The sequence below is a fragment of the Schistocerca cancellata genome, chromosome 4 (assembly GCF_023864275.1).
Source record: "Schistocerca cancellata isolate TAMUIC-IGC-003103 chromosome 4, iqSchCanc2.1, whole genome shotgun sequence".
Lineage (NCBI taxonomy): Eukaryota > Metazoa > Arthropoda > Insecta > Orthoptera > Acrididae > Schistocerca > Schistocerca cancellata.
In genome coordinates, this window is record NC_064629.1 from 641,426,720 (window position 1) to 641,441,778 (window position 15,059).

The following is a 15,059-nucleotide window of genomic DNA, read 5'->3' on the forward strand; positions in this document are numbered from 1 at the left end:
ATACAGATGTGTCACAAGCAAAGGGTGACATATGAAATAATCAGTCTTTGGAGTGACTGCAGATCTCTAACCGACAAAAGTCTTTCCTGAAATGCTATTGAAGTGCCTAACATAGATGCTGCGATCCAAGTGGCCTCCATGAGTTGGGTGCAGCACATACATTGCCTTCACATAGGGGCTGGTGCTGTCCCATTGTTGTCCTGGAAGGGAGGTCGATCAGTGTGTGATGATTGGCTGACCTCTCCTCACAGCCTTCTCTTCTCTTTCATTCCCAACTGACGTGCTGGCACTTGACTTTATGCTGTAACATTCCTCCCCCTCAAAGCAATGGACTATCGTCATATATGGAGCATGACAGTGGGGGAGGGGGGGTGGGGCAGGGAGCCAAGAGCATCGATGCTCTGATGGACCAGAAGCTGTGGCTGGAGGGGAGTCAGACTTCTGGTCGCTCCCCCATCTGACCTTTGCTCTGATCGAAATGTCCCCCAGAAAATGCCCAAAAGGGTATGTGTCCACCAACTGAGGCCCATATCATGATGTAGAAGGTATCAGCTGCTGCAGCATGGGCAGGTCCAGCTCCTTCAGTAGGACAAGAAGAGACAGAGGAGGTGAAGGCTCCATCTCCACGGGGTTGTCCCGCGGCATTGTGTTGACACCCTCTGACAGCTGCTGTGGCTGTGCTGTCCCCTGGGTCCATGAATCTGGGGGAAGAGATACAAAAGGATCACCATGCACATGACAGTGGCGAATTTGATTGTGATGTTGGCACTGCAATCCGTCCGGGCCTGAAATGAGATACATGCATACGCCTAGTCGATGAAGGATCTCGCCTCACGGCCACCGTCTGCTGCCACTAAAAATCCTGGAAAACACAATATCATGTGGCATGAAGTGAGATACTTGCAGCCTTCCTTTGGCACCAGATGCTAAGGAGGGTTGAGCAGGAGGAGCAGTGTCTAATGGCGGTGGCCATGAAGCAATTCTGCCCGCTATGATCCATCTCATGGATGTAAACGATAGGAGGTAGGAACCGGTTGCAATGCTTGATTCCTGCTGTGTGTGGTGCAAAGTTTGGCCATCTGCTGCTTGAAGGTTCTGACAAAACGTTCCACTTCACCATTTGACTGTGGATGGAATGGTGCACTAGTTAAATGCTGTATGCCATTGCATTCACAGAATGTTTCAAATGCAGTTGACATGAACTGAGGGCTGTTGTCCTACACTATGACTTCAGACAAACCTTCGAGGCAAAAAATTGATTACAGTGCCTGAACTGTGCTACATGATGCTGTTCTGTTCATTGGTACAGCAAAAGGAAAGGTGCTATAAGTGTCTACGACAATCAACCAATGAATGTTCCAAAAAGTACCAAGGTCTATGTGGACATGTTGCCATTGTTATTGTACCTTAGGCCAAGCAGAGAATTTGTGTGGTGGAACAGACTGATTTTCTGCACATGCCTGACAGTGTGATGTCATTTGATCTATTTGGGTGTTCATACACTGCCATGTATAGTGTCAATGTGCTAACTGTTTCGTACGAACAACCCCCAATGTCCTTGGTGAAGTAACTGCAACACTTCTTTTTGGGGATCAACACACGTGACTGTCTACTGTTATTTTGAACACATATCACACCATGCTATATAGTGAGGCTATGCCAATGTGCAAACTATCAGCACACTACAGAGTTGTTTTTGCTATGCAATGAGCAAGGACAAAATGTGCGAATGTAACTCAGCAAAATGCTCAGATCGGAATCAGCTTCCATGGCCTGTGCAATTTTCCTACAGTTCAGAGGAAAGGATTGAAGCAATTCAGAGACCTGAACATCAATGTGACAACAAGATGCAGCAGAGGTGTCAAAGTCTATATTAGGGCCAATTGGAAGATGTGAAAGTGTGTCCTGTGAGTTAATGAGCATTTCGCTCTCATTAAAGTATATGGTCAAAAGAGACAGTCTTCAGGAATTGTGAAATGAACCCTGTCATCCAGGATCGTGTATCACAAGGAGCACAGATTCACCACGAGATGGGGAAATTCACAGGCATCTATTGTGGTGAATGAGGCCTAGGCACTGTAGTGTGCAAGTGAGACAGATGGAACCTATGTCATAGGGAAACCCCATAGAAGCTGTTTGTGGCCAGGGAGAGTTATCAGTATTAAATATGGCGGACCTAAGATCGGCCATAAAGGGAAACATTTATGAAAACTATTTAATTCTGTAGTACTTCAGGCAATGAAGCCACAGTAATTTTAATCTACCATCCTTCATAAATTTTCATGGTGAGCCCAATAAAACTACAATATTGATCATATCTATAACAGTTTAGGATTTACAGTTAAAGTGAAATCAACAAGTTTTGTAACAAAGACCTGAATGCTAAAATCTGAATGCTTTGGTAAATCTTAACAATCAAACCGATGGGCATTGTGTGGCAAATCTATTTAACAAGTACTTTATATCTGTTACTGAAAGAATGGGATTGTCAGGAACAGTAAATAATGCCCTTGAATATCTGAAACTAGCCTTTACAGATAGCTTCAGGTACATGAATATGTCACTCACTTCACCAAAAGAAATAACTTCCATAATAAAATCTTTAAAAACAAAGCATTCTAGTGTTTATGATGAAATATCAACAAAGTTAATTAAGGCATGTTCTTGTGAGTTTAGTGCAACTCTAAGTTACTTGTGTAACCAGTCAATTATAACTGGGACATTTCCTGACTGGCTAAAATATGCAGATGTTAAGCCTCTATTCAAGAAAGGGGATAAAGAGATACCATCAAACTACAGAACGATTTCACTTTTGCCAGCATTCTCAAAAATTTTAGAAAAAGTAATGTACAGGCAGCTTCTCAACCATATGACCACAAATAACATATTATCAAGAACACAGTTTGGATTTCTGAAGGGTTCTGATATCGAGAAGGCTATTTACACCTACAGTGAAAATGTACTTAATTCATTAAATAACAAATTACAAGCAGCAGGTATTTTCTGTGATTTGTCAAAGACATTTGACTGTGTGACCAACAACATCCTTTTAAATAAATTAGAATTCTATGGTGCCACGGGCAGTGCTATGAAATGGTTCAAGTCATACTTCACTAACAGGAAACAAAGGGTGTCAGTGCAAGAGACTAGTGGATTAAGTCGTCATTCATCATCAGAATGGGAAGAAATTACATGTGGTGTCCCACAAGGATCCATCTTAGGGCCGTTGCTTTTTCTTGTGTACATTAATGATCTCCATCAGTTACACTGCCAGAAGCAGAGTTCGTTTTGTTTGCAGATGACACAAGTATTGCAATAAATAGTATGTCGAGTGTAGTTCTAGAAAGATCTGCTAATGATATTTTCATGGATATTAATAAATGGTTTAAAGCCAACTCACTGACATTAAACTTCGAAAAGACTCACTATATACAATTCAGAACCTGTAAGAGGTTTCCACCCAGCATATGCATAAAGTATGAACAAGAGCAGATAGAAGAGGTTGACAGTCTTAAATTCCTGGGATTACAACTTGATGATTAATTCAGTTGGGAGGAGCACACCACAGAAATGCAGAAATACATCTGCATTTGAAATTCGAGTGTTACCTGAAATAGGGACATAAAAATGAAAAAGCTTGCATACTTTGCCTACTTTCATTCCATAATATCATATGGTGTAATATTTTGGCGTAACTCTTCAAGTCAAACAGAAGTTTTCAGAGTCCAAAAGCATGTAATACGTATAATTTGTGGAGTAAATTCACAGACGTCCTGTAGAAACCTCTTCAAAGAACTGGGTATACTAACTACTGCCTCTCAGTGTATTTACTCCTTAATGAAATTTGTCCTAAATAATATCTCTTTTTTTCCAACAAACAGCTCAGTTCATACATACAATACAGGAACAAAATTGATCTGCACAAGGACTTAAAAGCACTTACTTTAGTTCAAAAAGGGGTCCACTACTCAGGAACACACATCTTCAATAATTTGCCTGCAAACATAAAAAATTTAGTTACAAATAAAGATCAGTTTAAAAGGAGCCTGAAAGACTTACTAGTGGCCAACTCCTTCTACTCCACTGACGAATTTTTTAATAGAAACAAATGATGTATTGTGTATATTCATACTATTTGTATTGTTATTTCAGCTTAAAAAAATTGAGATGTTCCACATTAACGAGGATCTCCTCAGAACGGATCTATAGAACGAAAAACTAATCTAATCTAATCCTATTCCGAAAAGTATTAGAGATGTGACAAGCTTCCTCGGATTATGTTCTTATTACCGTAGTTTTATCAAAGATTTTTGTATCAAAGCCAGGCCACTCCATGAGTTGTTATAAACCAATGCTAAATTTATCTGGGGTGGTGCTCAACCAGATTCTTTCGGTGTGCTGTGAAAAGCTCTGACGACTGACCCTGTACTTGGTGTGTATGATAAGAGAGCACCTACAGAACTACACACAGATACCAGTGAGTATGGGATCGGTGCTGTTCTGATGCAAATTCCGGATGGAAAAGAGAAGGTTATATAGCCTATGCTTCTAGGACACTCATAAAAGCCAAGAGAAACTACTCAACTGCAGAAAGAAAATGTCTTGATGTGATCTGGGCCATGTGCAAATTTCGACAGTATCTCTATGAAAGGCGCCGGCCTCTGTGGTCTAGCGGTTCTAGGCGCTTCAGTCCGGAACCACGCGGCTGCTATGGTCGCAGGTTCGAATCCTGCCTCGGGCATGGATGTGTGTGATGTCCTTAGGTTAGTTAGGTTTAAGTAGTTCTAAGTCTGTGAGACTGATGACCTCAGATGTTAAGTCCCATAGTGCTTGGAGCCATTTGAACTCTATCGAAGGCCATTCACAGTTGTTACAGACCATCATTCACTTTGTTGGTTGACAGGTCTTAAGGATCCAACAGGACGAATCGCCAGGTGGGCACTACGTCTTCAAGAGTATGACATTACCATAGTGTACAGAAGTGGAAGAAAACACCAAGGTGCTGATTGTCTCTGAAGAAACACTGTGCAAGACCATCAAGACTTTGATGAAGGTAGTGACTGTCTCGCTGCATACCAGGATCTCTCTGCTGAGCAGAAGAAGGATGCCAAGATATATCAAATTATGCTTGTCTTAAATCGGTCAGAGGATGTGAAAGGACAATTTAAGGTAGTTAATGGATTACTTTGCAAGAGAAACTTTGATTCGTTTGGAAAGAGGTGGCTACCAGTGATTCCTAAACATATGCGCTTAGATGTTCTACAGAAATTCCATGACTAACCTGAAGTTGAACATTTAGGATTTGTTAAGACATATGATAGGATCCGCAAGAGATTTTTCTGGCCAGGTGTATTTTGGAGTATCCATCACTATGTATCGCAATGTCGAGAGTGACAGAATAGGAAGGCAGTTCCTCAGAAACCACCTGGCCGACCCATACCAATTCCATCACCCGAAACGCCTGTCCAGCGTGTTGGGATTGACCTCCTCAGACGATTTCCAACGTCTGCTAGTGGCAATAGATGGATTATTGTTTGCACTGATTATCTGACACGCTATGCCATTCCAAAAGCCGTGAAAACAGCCGAAGGAGTCGAGGTAGCCAAATTCATCGTGGAAGACATTGTATTAAAACACGGTGCCCCGAGGTCGTTAACTGCGGATTGAGGTAAAGTTTTTCAATCGAAACTTGTGACAGATTAACCGTCGGTGCAACATTACTCATCACATGACAACTGCCTACCATCCGCAAACTAATGGGCTTACTGAACGCCTTAATAAGACCTTGGCCGACATACTATCAATGTTCGTCAATGTTGAGTAGAGCAACTGGAATGAGAGACTACCTTTCGTGACGTTTGCCTACAACACTGCAAACAAGACACCACAGGATTTACGCCATTTCTCCTAGTGCATGGGCGTGAAGCGACTACAACAATGCCGGCCGCGGTGGTCTAGCGGTTCTAGGCGCTCAGTCCGGAACCGCGCGACTGCTACGGTCGCAGGTTCGAATCCTGCCTCGGGCATGGATGTGTGTGATGTCCTTAGGTTAGTTAGGTTTAAGTAGTTCTAAGTTCTAGGGGACTGATGACCACAGATGTTAAGTCCCATAGTGCTCAGAGCCATTTGAACCACTACAACAATAAACATTCATCATATAACAGGTATTAAATTATTAGGCTTTCATTCCATTAGAGAATAATATCCATTATCAACATCAATATGAGTCGTGATACCCACAAACACACTTGTATTCACTGTGGTATGGAAGCAAACAGCATACAAATGTAATCTTGAGGAATTTCTTGACAGGCCAGAAATATATGCTGTGTCAGTCCATGAAGATTTATGGCTGAAGGCTGGTATGAAATTATAGATATTCCCATTTATACACATGCTCTATGGGTGAAAAATTACTGAACTGGACAGCCCAGTCAAGACTCCATACATTGCTCCTCAAAGTGTCTGTGGTGTGAACTGTAGTATGGACCCTGCATTATTTTGCTCGAATATGAAGTGTGATAACACGATTTACCATTTTGTCACCTATTATGGAGCTGTCAGTCTCCCTTCAGCAACTATCACTTTACTCTTACTGTCATATCCAATCGCTTCCCACACCATGATACCAATACTTGAGGAATCACTGCTCCCTGTGGCCCTTGACAAGGGCGTCTATAGACATGTTGGTGCTGATCTACGAGTAATTGCCATGAACAGAAGATGTTGTTCACTAAACTTCAAAGACTGCCACTCACTGTCACAATTGACACTGGCTCTATACCAGACTGTTGTCTGTAGTGTGGCGTGGTTTTGGTGGTAAACTATGGAAGCCAGTTCGAGATTTCAGGCCAGTTCCAAGTGATTGGTGGTGACACTCTGCCTGTATCGACTACCAACAACTCTCACTGTCTTCAAGAACTGTAGCAGAACGTTTCAGGTGAGATTGCAGCAGTCCAGCTTCTATCCACCATCAGCAACTTGCTGACCAGGGCCCAAAAGTGTCAAGAGATGAATGGTGGTCAGTTTTAACATCTGCCATAGTCAGGCTAGTACCGGTATTGTATTTCCTTTCCCCTACTGTGTTTATTTGTACCTTGGAACTCCAGGGCACTTTTATTTGCCCCACCATGTATAACAAACATATTTTTTAGACATTCACAATATAAGACAAACCAAAGACCAAATTATTCAGAAAGGCAAACTAGGACCACCGACATACGAGGGCGGTTCAGAAAGTCATAGTGCGGGTTGTGGGGGGAGTAGCGACGCCATCTGTGCGTTCACGCACTCAACAGGTCAGTCGGCATCAAGCCGTGGTCGAGTGAACGTCGTACCTGCGCTAGTTTAGTTTTTGTGGCAGTTTGAAATGTGTGCTGCAATAGAAAACCCCGCCAAATGTGAAGTGCGTGCTGTCATAAGATTTTTTACAGCCAAAGGTTATTCTGCAGCAGCTATTCATCGTGAGCTTTGTGCCGTGTACGGACCAAGAGTTATGAGTGAAGGAGTTGTCCGTGAATGGGTACGTTTATTTAAAAGTGGACGAGAAAACGTTCATGATGAAGAGAGGAGTGGTAGACCATCATTGGTGACTGACGAACTCGTTCAGACAGTTGATGCAAAAGTTCGTGAAAATCGACGTTTCTCAATGTCGGAGTTGTCTACTGGTTTTCCACAGATTTCTAAGACTCTCTTGTACGAAATAGTGACAGCAAGATTGGGTTACCGTAAGTTCTGTGCACGATGGGTGCCCAAAATTCTTACCGACCACCACAAAACTCAAAGAATGGCCTCTGCATTAGACTTTCTGTCACGTTATGAGGACGAAGGAGAACCATTGTTAAACAGAATCGTGACCGGTGACGAAACCTGGATTAAGTACGTGAACCCTGAGACAAAAGAACAATCAAAGATGTGGGCACATTCAAATTCGCCTACCAAACCAAGAAAAGCCTCGCAAGATTTTTCTGCCAGAAAACTGATGGCAACGGTGTTTTGGGATGCCAAAGAGGTGTTGTTGGTTGAATTCATGGAACGTGGTACGACCATTAATCAAGACGTGTACTGTGAAACAATAAAAAAGTTACGACGGGCTATACAGAACAAACGCCGTGGTATGCTGACTTCCGGTATCGTTTTTTTGCACGATAACGCCCGTCCTCACTCTGCTCGCAGAACAACGGCCCTTCTTGAGTCCTTCAAGTGGGACGTTATCAACCATCCACCTTACAGCCCAGACCTGGCGCCAAGTGATTATCACCTCTTCATGCATTTGAAGAAATGGCTCGGGTCACAGCGGTTTGATGACGACGAAGAGCTCAAAGATGCGGTCACAGGCTGGCTCCAGGCACAAGCGGGTGATTTTTATGCAGAAGGAATTTCAAAGCTTGTGAAGAGATACGATAAGTGCCTCAATCGCTATGGAGACTATGTAGAAAAATAGTGCAAAGATGTAGTTGTAAGATGTATATATTAAAATATTTTTATTTAACTTCGTGTATTTTTTTAAATCAACCGGAGGTTACTTTCTGAACGGCCCTCGTATTTCTGGACAATACTCGCTATATTAATTTTCTATTACTGTCTGACCTAGCAATTTAATCCAACCATAGTTTCTCCTGAACACACAGCATCATTATGGAAATAAGAAGAAGGGAATAATCACATCAGCATGATCCCAAAGAAGTTATTCATCATTTCAAAGGTGATAACACTGTGGAGCTAAGTTTCCCCAAGTGTAACATGACAGGAAAAGAAAGAAGTATAGAAACAAATTGTGTGAAGTGCAAGTTACGGTAAAAAATTAGCTGAAGCCTAAATATAGGAATGAAAGCCTTCCTCCTCGAACAGCTGAAACTCCTGCCATCGATCGATCACAGTGGAGTGTGGGTTTAACGTGTTGTGGGGCGGAGGCGTAATAATAAGAAATAAGAAATATTGTTCGCCGTCTTCTAGGAGAGCCTGAAAATTATTTTTGTGGTCAGCCAGAAAGCTATGGAGAAAATACTGACCATAGTTTCCACTCCGCAAGTCCACATTCTTGTCTTGCCCACTGAAAGAACTGTTTCTACTCTCTATTTACTCAGTGGGATCAGTAACTACGATTATAAATGAAAATTTCGAGTTCTAATTGATAGATATATTTGATAAACTTTCAAATGCACATCATAGTAATATTCCTGATAATAATAATAATAATTATCATTATTATTATAATTATAATGTCTCTATCATAAACAGCACTATTAGCAGTTCAGATGCGATCTCTTCGGTAAATGGTCTTTCGGGCGCAATTTGCGCCAAATTCATATTTCCCCCCCCCCCCTCCCCCCTCTGTTCCCCTCGCGGATCGTTCGGAGGAAAAAAGATTGTCTGAACGTCCCAGTACGAGCTCTAATTTCCCTTATCTTTGTATGGTAATCATTGCGCGGTTCGAAAGTTGGTGGTAATAATGTATGTTCTACATCCTCGGCGAAGATCGGATTTTCGGATTTCGGAATTTAGTGAGCAGCCCCTTCTGTTTAGCGCGTCGTCTATCTGCAAGTGTGTCCCAATTCAAACTTTCTATGAGTCACGAATCTTGCCACTCTTCTTTGGACCTTCTCAATCACTTGAATCAGACCCAATTGGTAAGGGTCTCATACAGACGCACAATACTCTCATACTGGACGAACTAACGTATTGTAAGCAATTTCCTTTGCTGAAGGACTGCATCGCTTCAGGATTCTACCAATAAACCACAATCTAGAGTTTGCCTTGCCCGTTACTTGTGTAATCTGATCATTCCATTTGAGATCATTTCGAATAGTCACACCCAGATACTTGACGAATGTTACCGCTTCCAAAGACTGGGCATTTATTTTGTACTCGTACATTAATGGGGATTTTCGTCTTGTTATGCGGAGTATTGAGAGATAACTGCCAGTCGTTACACCACGCATGTATTTTCTGCAAATCCTCATTGATTCGTTCACAACTTTCGTGTGATATTACTTTCCTGTAGGCTGCAGCATCATCAGCAAACAGTCTAATGCCGCTGTCAATACCATCAACCAGATCGTTTATGTAAATCGTAAAAAGCAGTGGCCCTATTAGGCTGCCCTGGGGCACACCTGAAGTTACGCTTGTTTCAGTTGAAGTCACCCCATTCAGGACGACATACTGCTCTCTGTCTGTCAGAAAACTTTCTACTCAACCGCATATGTGATCGGATGGACCGTAAGTGCGCACTTTTTGGAGCAAGCGAAAGTGCGGATCTGAGTCGAACGCCTTTCGAAAGTCGAGAAATATAGCATAAACCTGGGAGCCGGTATCTAGAGCCTGTTGTATATCATGCACAAAGAGAGCCTGCTGTGTCTCGCATGACCACTGTTTCCTAAAACCGAGCTGGTTTCTGCAGATGAGCTTCTCAGAGTCTAGATAGGTCATTATGTCTGAACACAAAATATGTTCCATGATTCTACAACAAATCGATTTCAGTGAAATTGGCCGGTAATTATGTGCATCCGATTTTCTACCCTTTTTATAGATTGCTATGACCTGGCCCTTCTTCCAGTCCCATAGAACTTTCCGCTGTTCCAATGATCTCTGGTAGATGATGGATAAGAATGGTGCTGTATTTGTAGGATAGTCAACATATAATCTTACAGGGATACCGTCTGGCAAGATGCCTTTCTGGCGTCTAAGGATCTTAACTGTTTTCCAATCCCAGATACACTAAACACTATGTCAGTCATCCTTGCGTTTGTTCGATAATTGAAAGGGGGAATGGTGCTGCAGTATTCTACCATAAACAAGTTTTTGAAAGCTAGGTTTAGAATTTCGGCCTTCTGTTTATCATCATCCGTTACATTACCCGTACTGTCAGCAAGGGAAGGTATTGAATTATTTGTTGCGTTCGTAGATTTTACGTACGACCAAAATTTTTTTTGGTTATTTTTAGAATCTGCAGATAAAATATTGCTTTCAAATTCGTTAAAAGAATCTTTCATTGACCTTTTGACAGCTGCTTTCATATCGCATAATTTCTGTTTGTCTGCGTGGCAGTGACTAAGTTTAAAACGACTGTGCAAATTTCTCTGCTTTCTCACAAACTTCCTAATATGCTTGTTGTAACAAAGTGGATCCTTTCCCTCCCCTATATTTTTGCTGGGCATATACTTCTCTAGGTGGGAATTTAAGGAGATGGGACCTGGATAAACTGAAAGAACCAGAGGTTGTACAGAGTTTCAGGGAGAGCATAAGGGAACAATTGACAGGAATGGGGGAAAGAAATACAGTAGAAGAAGAATGGGTAGCTTTGAGGGATGAAGTAGTGAAGGCAGCAGAGGATCAAGTAGGTAAAAAGACGAGGGCTAGTAGAAATCCTTGGGTAAAAGAAGAAATATTGAATTTAATTGATGAAAGGAGAAAATATAAAAATGCAGTAAATGAAGCAGGCAAAAAAGAATACAAACGTCTCAAAAATGAGATCGACAGGAAGTGCAAAATGGCTAAGCAGGGATGGCTAGAGGACAAATGTAAGCATGTAGAGGCTTATCTCACTAGGGGTAAGATAGATACTGCCTACAGGAAAATTAAAGAGACCTTTGGAGATAAGAGAACCACTTGTATGAACATCAAGAGCTCAGATGGAAACCCAGTTCTAAGCAAAGAAGGGAAAGCAGAAAGGTGGAAGGAGTATATAGAGGGTCTATACAAGGGCGATGCACTTGAGGACAATATTATGGAAATGGAAGAGGATGTAGATGAAGATGAAATGGGCGATATGATACTGCGTGAAGAGTTTGACAGAGCACTGAAAGACCTGAGTCGAAACAAGGCCCCCGGAGTAGACAACATTCCATTGGAACTACTGACGGCCTTGGGAGAGCCAGTCCTGACAAAACTCTACCATATGGTGAGCAAGATGTATGAAACAGGCGAAATACCCTCAGACTTCAAGAAGAATATAATAATTCCAATCCCAAAGAAAGCAGGTGTTGACAGATGTGAAAATTACCGAACAATCAGCTTAATAAGCCACAGCTGCAAAGTACTAACACGAATTCTTTACAGACGAATGGAAAAACTAGTAGAAGCCGACCTCGGGGAAGATCAGTTTGGATTCCGTAGAAATACTGGAACACGTGAGGCAATACTGACCTTAAGACTTATCTTAGAAGAAAGATTAAGGAAAGGCAAACCTACGTTTCTAGCATTTGTAGACTTAGAGAAAGCTTTTGACAATGTTGACTGGAATACTCTATTTCAAATTCTAAAGGTGGCAGGGGTAAAATACAGGGAGCGAAAGGCTATATACAATTTGTACAGAAACCAGATGGCAGTTATAGGAGTCGAGGGACATGAAAGGGAAGCAGTGGTTGGGAAGGGAGTAAGACAGGGTTGTAGCCTCTCCCCGATGTTATTCAATCTGTATATTGAGCAAGCAGTAAAGGAAACAAAAGAAAAATTTGGAGTAAGTATTAAAATCCATGGAGAAGAAATAAAAACTTTGAGGTTCGCCGATGACATTGTAATTCTGTCAGAGACAGCAAAGGACTTGGAAGAGCAGTTGAACGGAATGGATGGTGTCTTGAAGGGAGGATATAAGATGAACATCAACAAAAGCAAAACGAGGATAATGGAATGTAGTCGAATTAAGTCGGGTGATGCTGAGGGAATTAGATTAGGAAATGAGACACTTAAAGTAGTAAAGGAGTTTTGCTATTTGGGGAGCAAAATAACTGATGATGGTCGAAGTAGAGAGGATATTAAATGTAGACTGGCAATGGCAAGGAAAGCGTTTCTGAAGAAGAGAAATTTGTTAACATCGAGTATAGATTTAAGTGTCAGGAAGTCATTTCTGAAAGTATTTGTATGGAGTGTAGCCATGTATGGAAGTGAAACATGGACGGTAAATAGTTTGGACAAGAAGAGAATAGAAGCTTTTGAAATGTGGTGCTACAGGAGAATGCTGAAGATTAGATGGGTAGATCACGTAACTAATGAGGAAGTATTGAATAGGATTGGGGAGAAGAGAAGTTTGTGGCACAACTTGACTAGAAGAAGGGATCGGTTGGTAGGACATGTTCTGAGGCATCAAGGGATCACCAATTTAGTATTGGAGGGCAGCGTGGAGGGTAAAAATCGTAGGGGGAGACCAAGAGATGAATACACTAAGCAGATTCAGAAGGATGTAGGTTGCAGTAGGTACTGGGAGATGAAGAAGCTTGCACAGGATAGAGTAGCATGGAGAGCTGCATCAAACCAGTCTCAGGACTGAAGACCACAACAACAACATACTTCTCTAACACCTGGTGGACAATAACTTTAAATTCCGACCAAAGATGCTCAATATCTTTGTGTCCGCGGTGAATGCTTGGAGCTGACTATGAAGATATTCATTAATGACACTTTTATTTGCTTTCCCAAACAAGAAAACTCTACGCTGTTTCTTTGGTTTTTTTGCACCTTCCACTGACATAGAAGCCACAACGACGTTATGGTCGGCAATACCTTCTTCTAGGTTAACTTTCTCAAAAAACTCAGGTCTGTTTGTCGCCAAGATATCTAATATGTTCCCATCTCGAGTTGGTTTTCTAACCAATTGCTCAAGATTGTATGTTGAGAGCGCTCCTAGAATAACTTCAACGAGTCTTTGCTTCTGCCCCCTGTGATAAACGTGTAATTTTCCCAGTTAAGGGATGCCAGATTAAGGTCTCCACCTATAACTAACGGATAATTTGGATATTTATTTCCTATGTACTCAAGACTTTCCCTGAAACGTTCTGCGACGGTTGCTGCGGACGCTGGTGGTCTATAAAAACATCCTAATAAAATGGTCAATCCTTGTCTGATTGACAGCTTTATCCAGTCTATTTCACTGTCCGACCCAGTATCGATCTCAACTGCGTTTAAACAGATTTTAACTACAATGAACACACTACCTCCCATAGCATCAGTCCTATCCTTCCTAAACATTGTCCAATCCGAGTTCAAAATTTCACTGCTATTTATGTCTGGTTTCAACCCGCTTTCGGTACCTAATACAATATTGGCATTGCTACTGTTTATTTCGGAGACTAACTCTGGGATCTTGCTACAGACACTGCGGCAATTTACTAACATGCGGTTTAGCATATTTAGATCCTTTGGAATGATTGTTTAGGCGAACTAACAATTTTTACAGTTGGCACACCCACATCAGTGTCATGAACTGTTAATTTTTCAGACCAACAGTCTGTTTCCCGTGGGGAGGAACCTAATCTAAAAAACCCCTATTTGCACTCCACACGTACTGTACTACCCATGTAGCAGCTTCCTGTGTGTAGTACACACCTGTTCTATCGAGGGTCGTCCTACAACCTTCCACCACATAGTGTAGGTCGAGGAATCTACAACCATTTTCGTCACAGAGTAGACATGGCCTCTGGTTTAGATTCTCCGCTCGACTACAAACCAGAGGACCCCGGTCCACCCTGGGTACGATGCTGCAGATCGTCAGCTTGGCTTCCAGGCCTCGAGAGATGGAGGCCGGCTTCACCAATTTAGCTAGCAGTCGGAAGGACCCAAGGATTTCCTAGGAACCCCGAAGAAAGGCATCGTTGGTGCCGACATACGCAACAATCTGCAACTGGCTGCACCCCGCACACTCGATAACCACTGGAAGAGCCTCTTCCACTTCGCGGGCAAGGCCCGCTGGCAAGCACATCGAGTGAACGTTGGACTTCTTCCCCGCCCTAGCCGCTATGTTCCTGAGGGGCTCCATGACCCGCCTAACATTGGAGCTTCCAATCACTAACAAACCCCCACCCCCACATGCTTGTCTGGACCTTCCTGAAGGAGCGGCCACTACCCTGGCAGAAGACGCATTCTGATCCGGCTGAGCCTCCCCCCCCCCCCCCCCCAGCATCAGATAGCACACTGAATCTATTATCTATTAGCAAAGTGCATGGGATTTGGCAGGAGCCCGTGTCCCCCATGCAGCCTTCGCCTTGAGGCTCGAGACCTCGACACAGTCCGCCACCCACACTGAGGTGAGAGTGGGCCGGCTGACTCAGTCGCACCTGAAACCTCTA

The 15,059-nt window shown here is 42.5% G+C and overlaps 1 protein-coding gene across 1 annotated transcript in view; it reads right to left on the minus strand.

Moving 5' to 3' along the window:
* Positions 1-365: 365 nt before the first annotated feature.
* LOC126184360 (uncharacterized) overlaps positions 366-15,059 on the minus strand; it is a 48,213-nt gene continuing 33,519 nt past the window's right edge. The window contains exon 3 of the mRNA XM_049926740.1: positions 366-701. Within this exon, the coding sequence (XP_049782697.1) occupies positions 532-701 (170 nt within the window). The 3' untranslated portion in view covers positions 366-531. The remainder of the gene's footprint in view (positions 702-15,059) is intronic.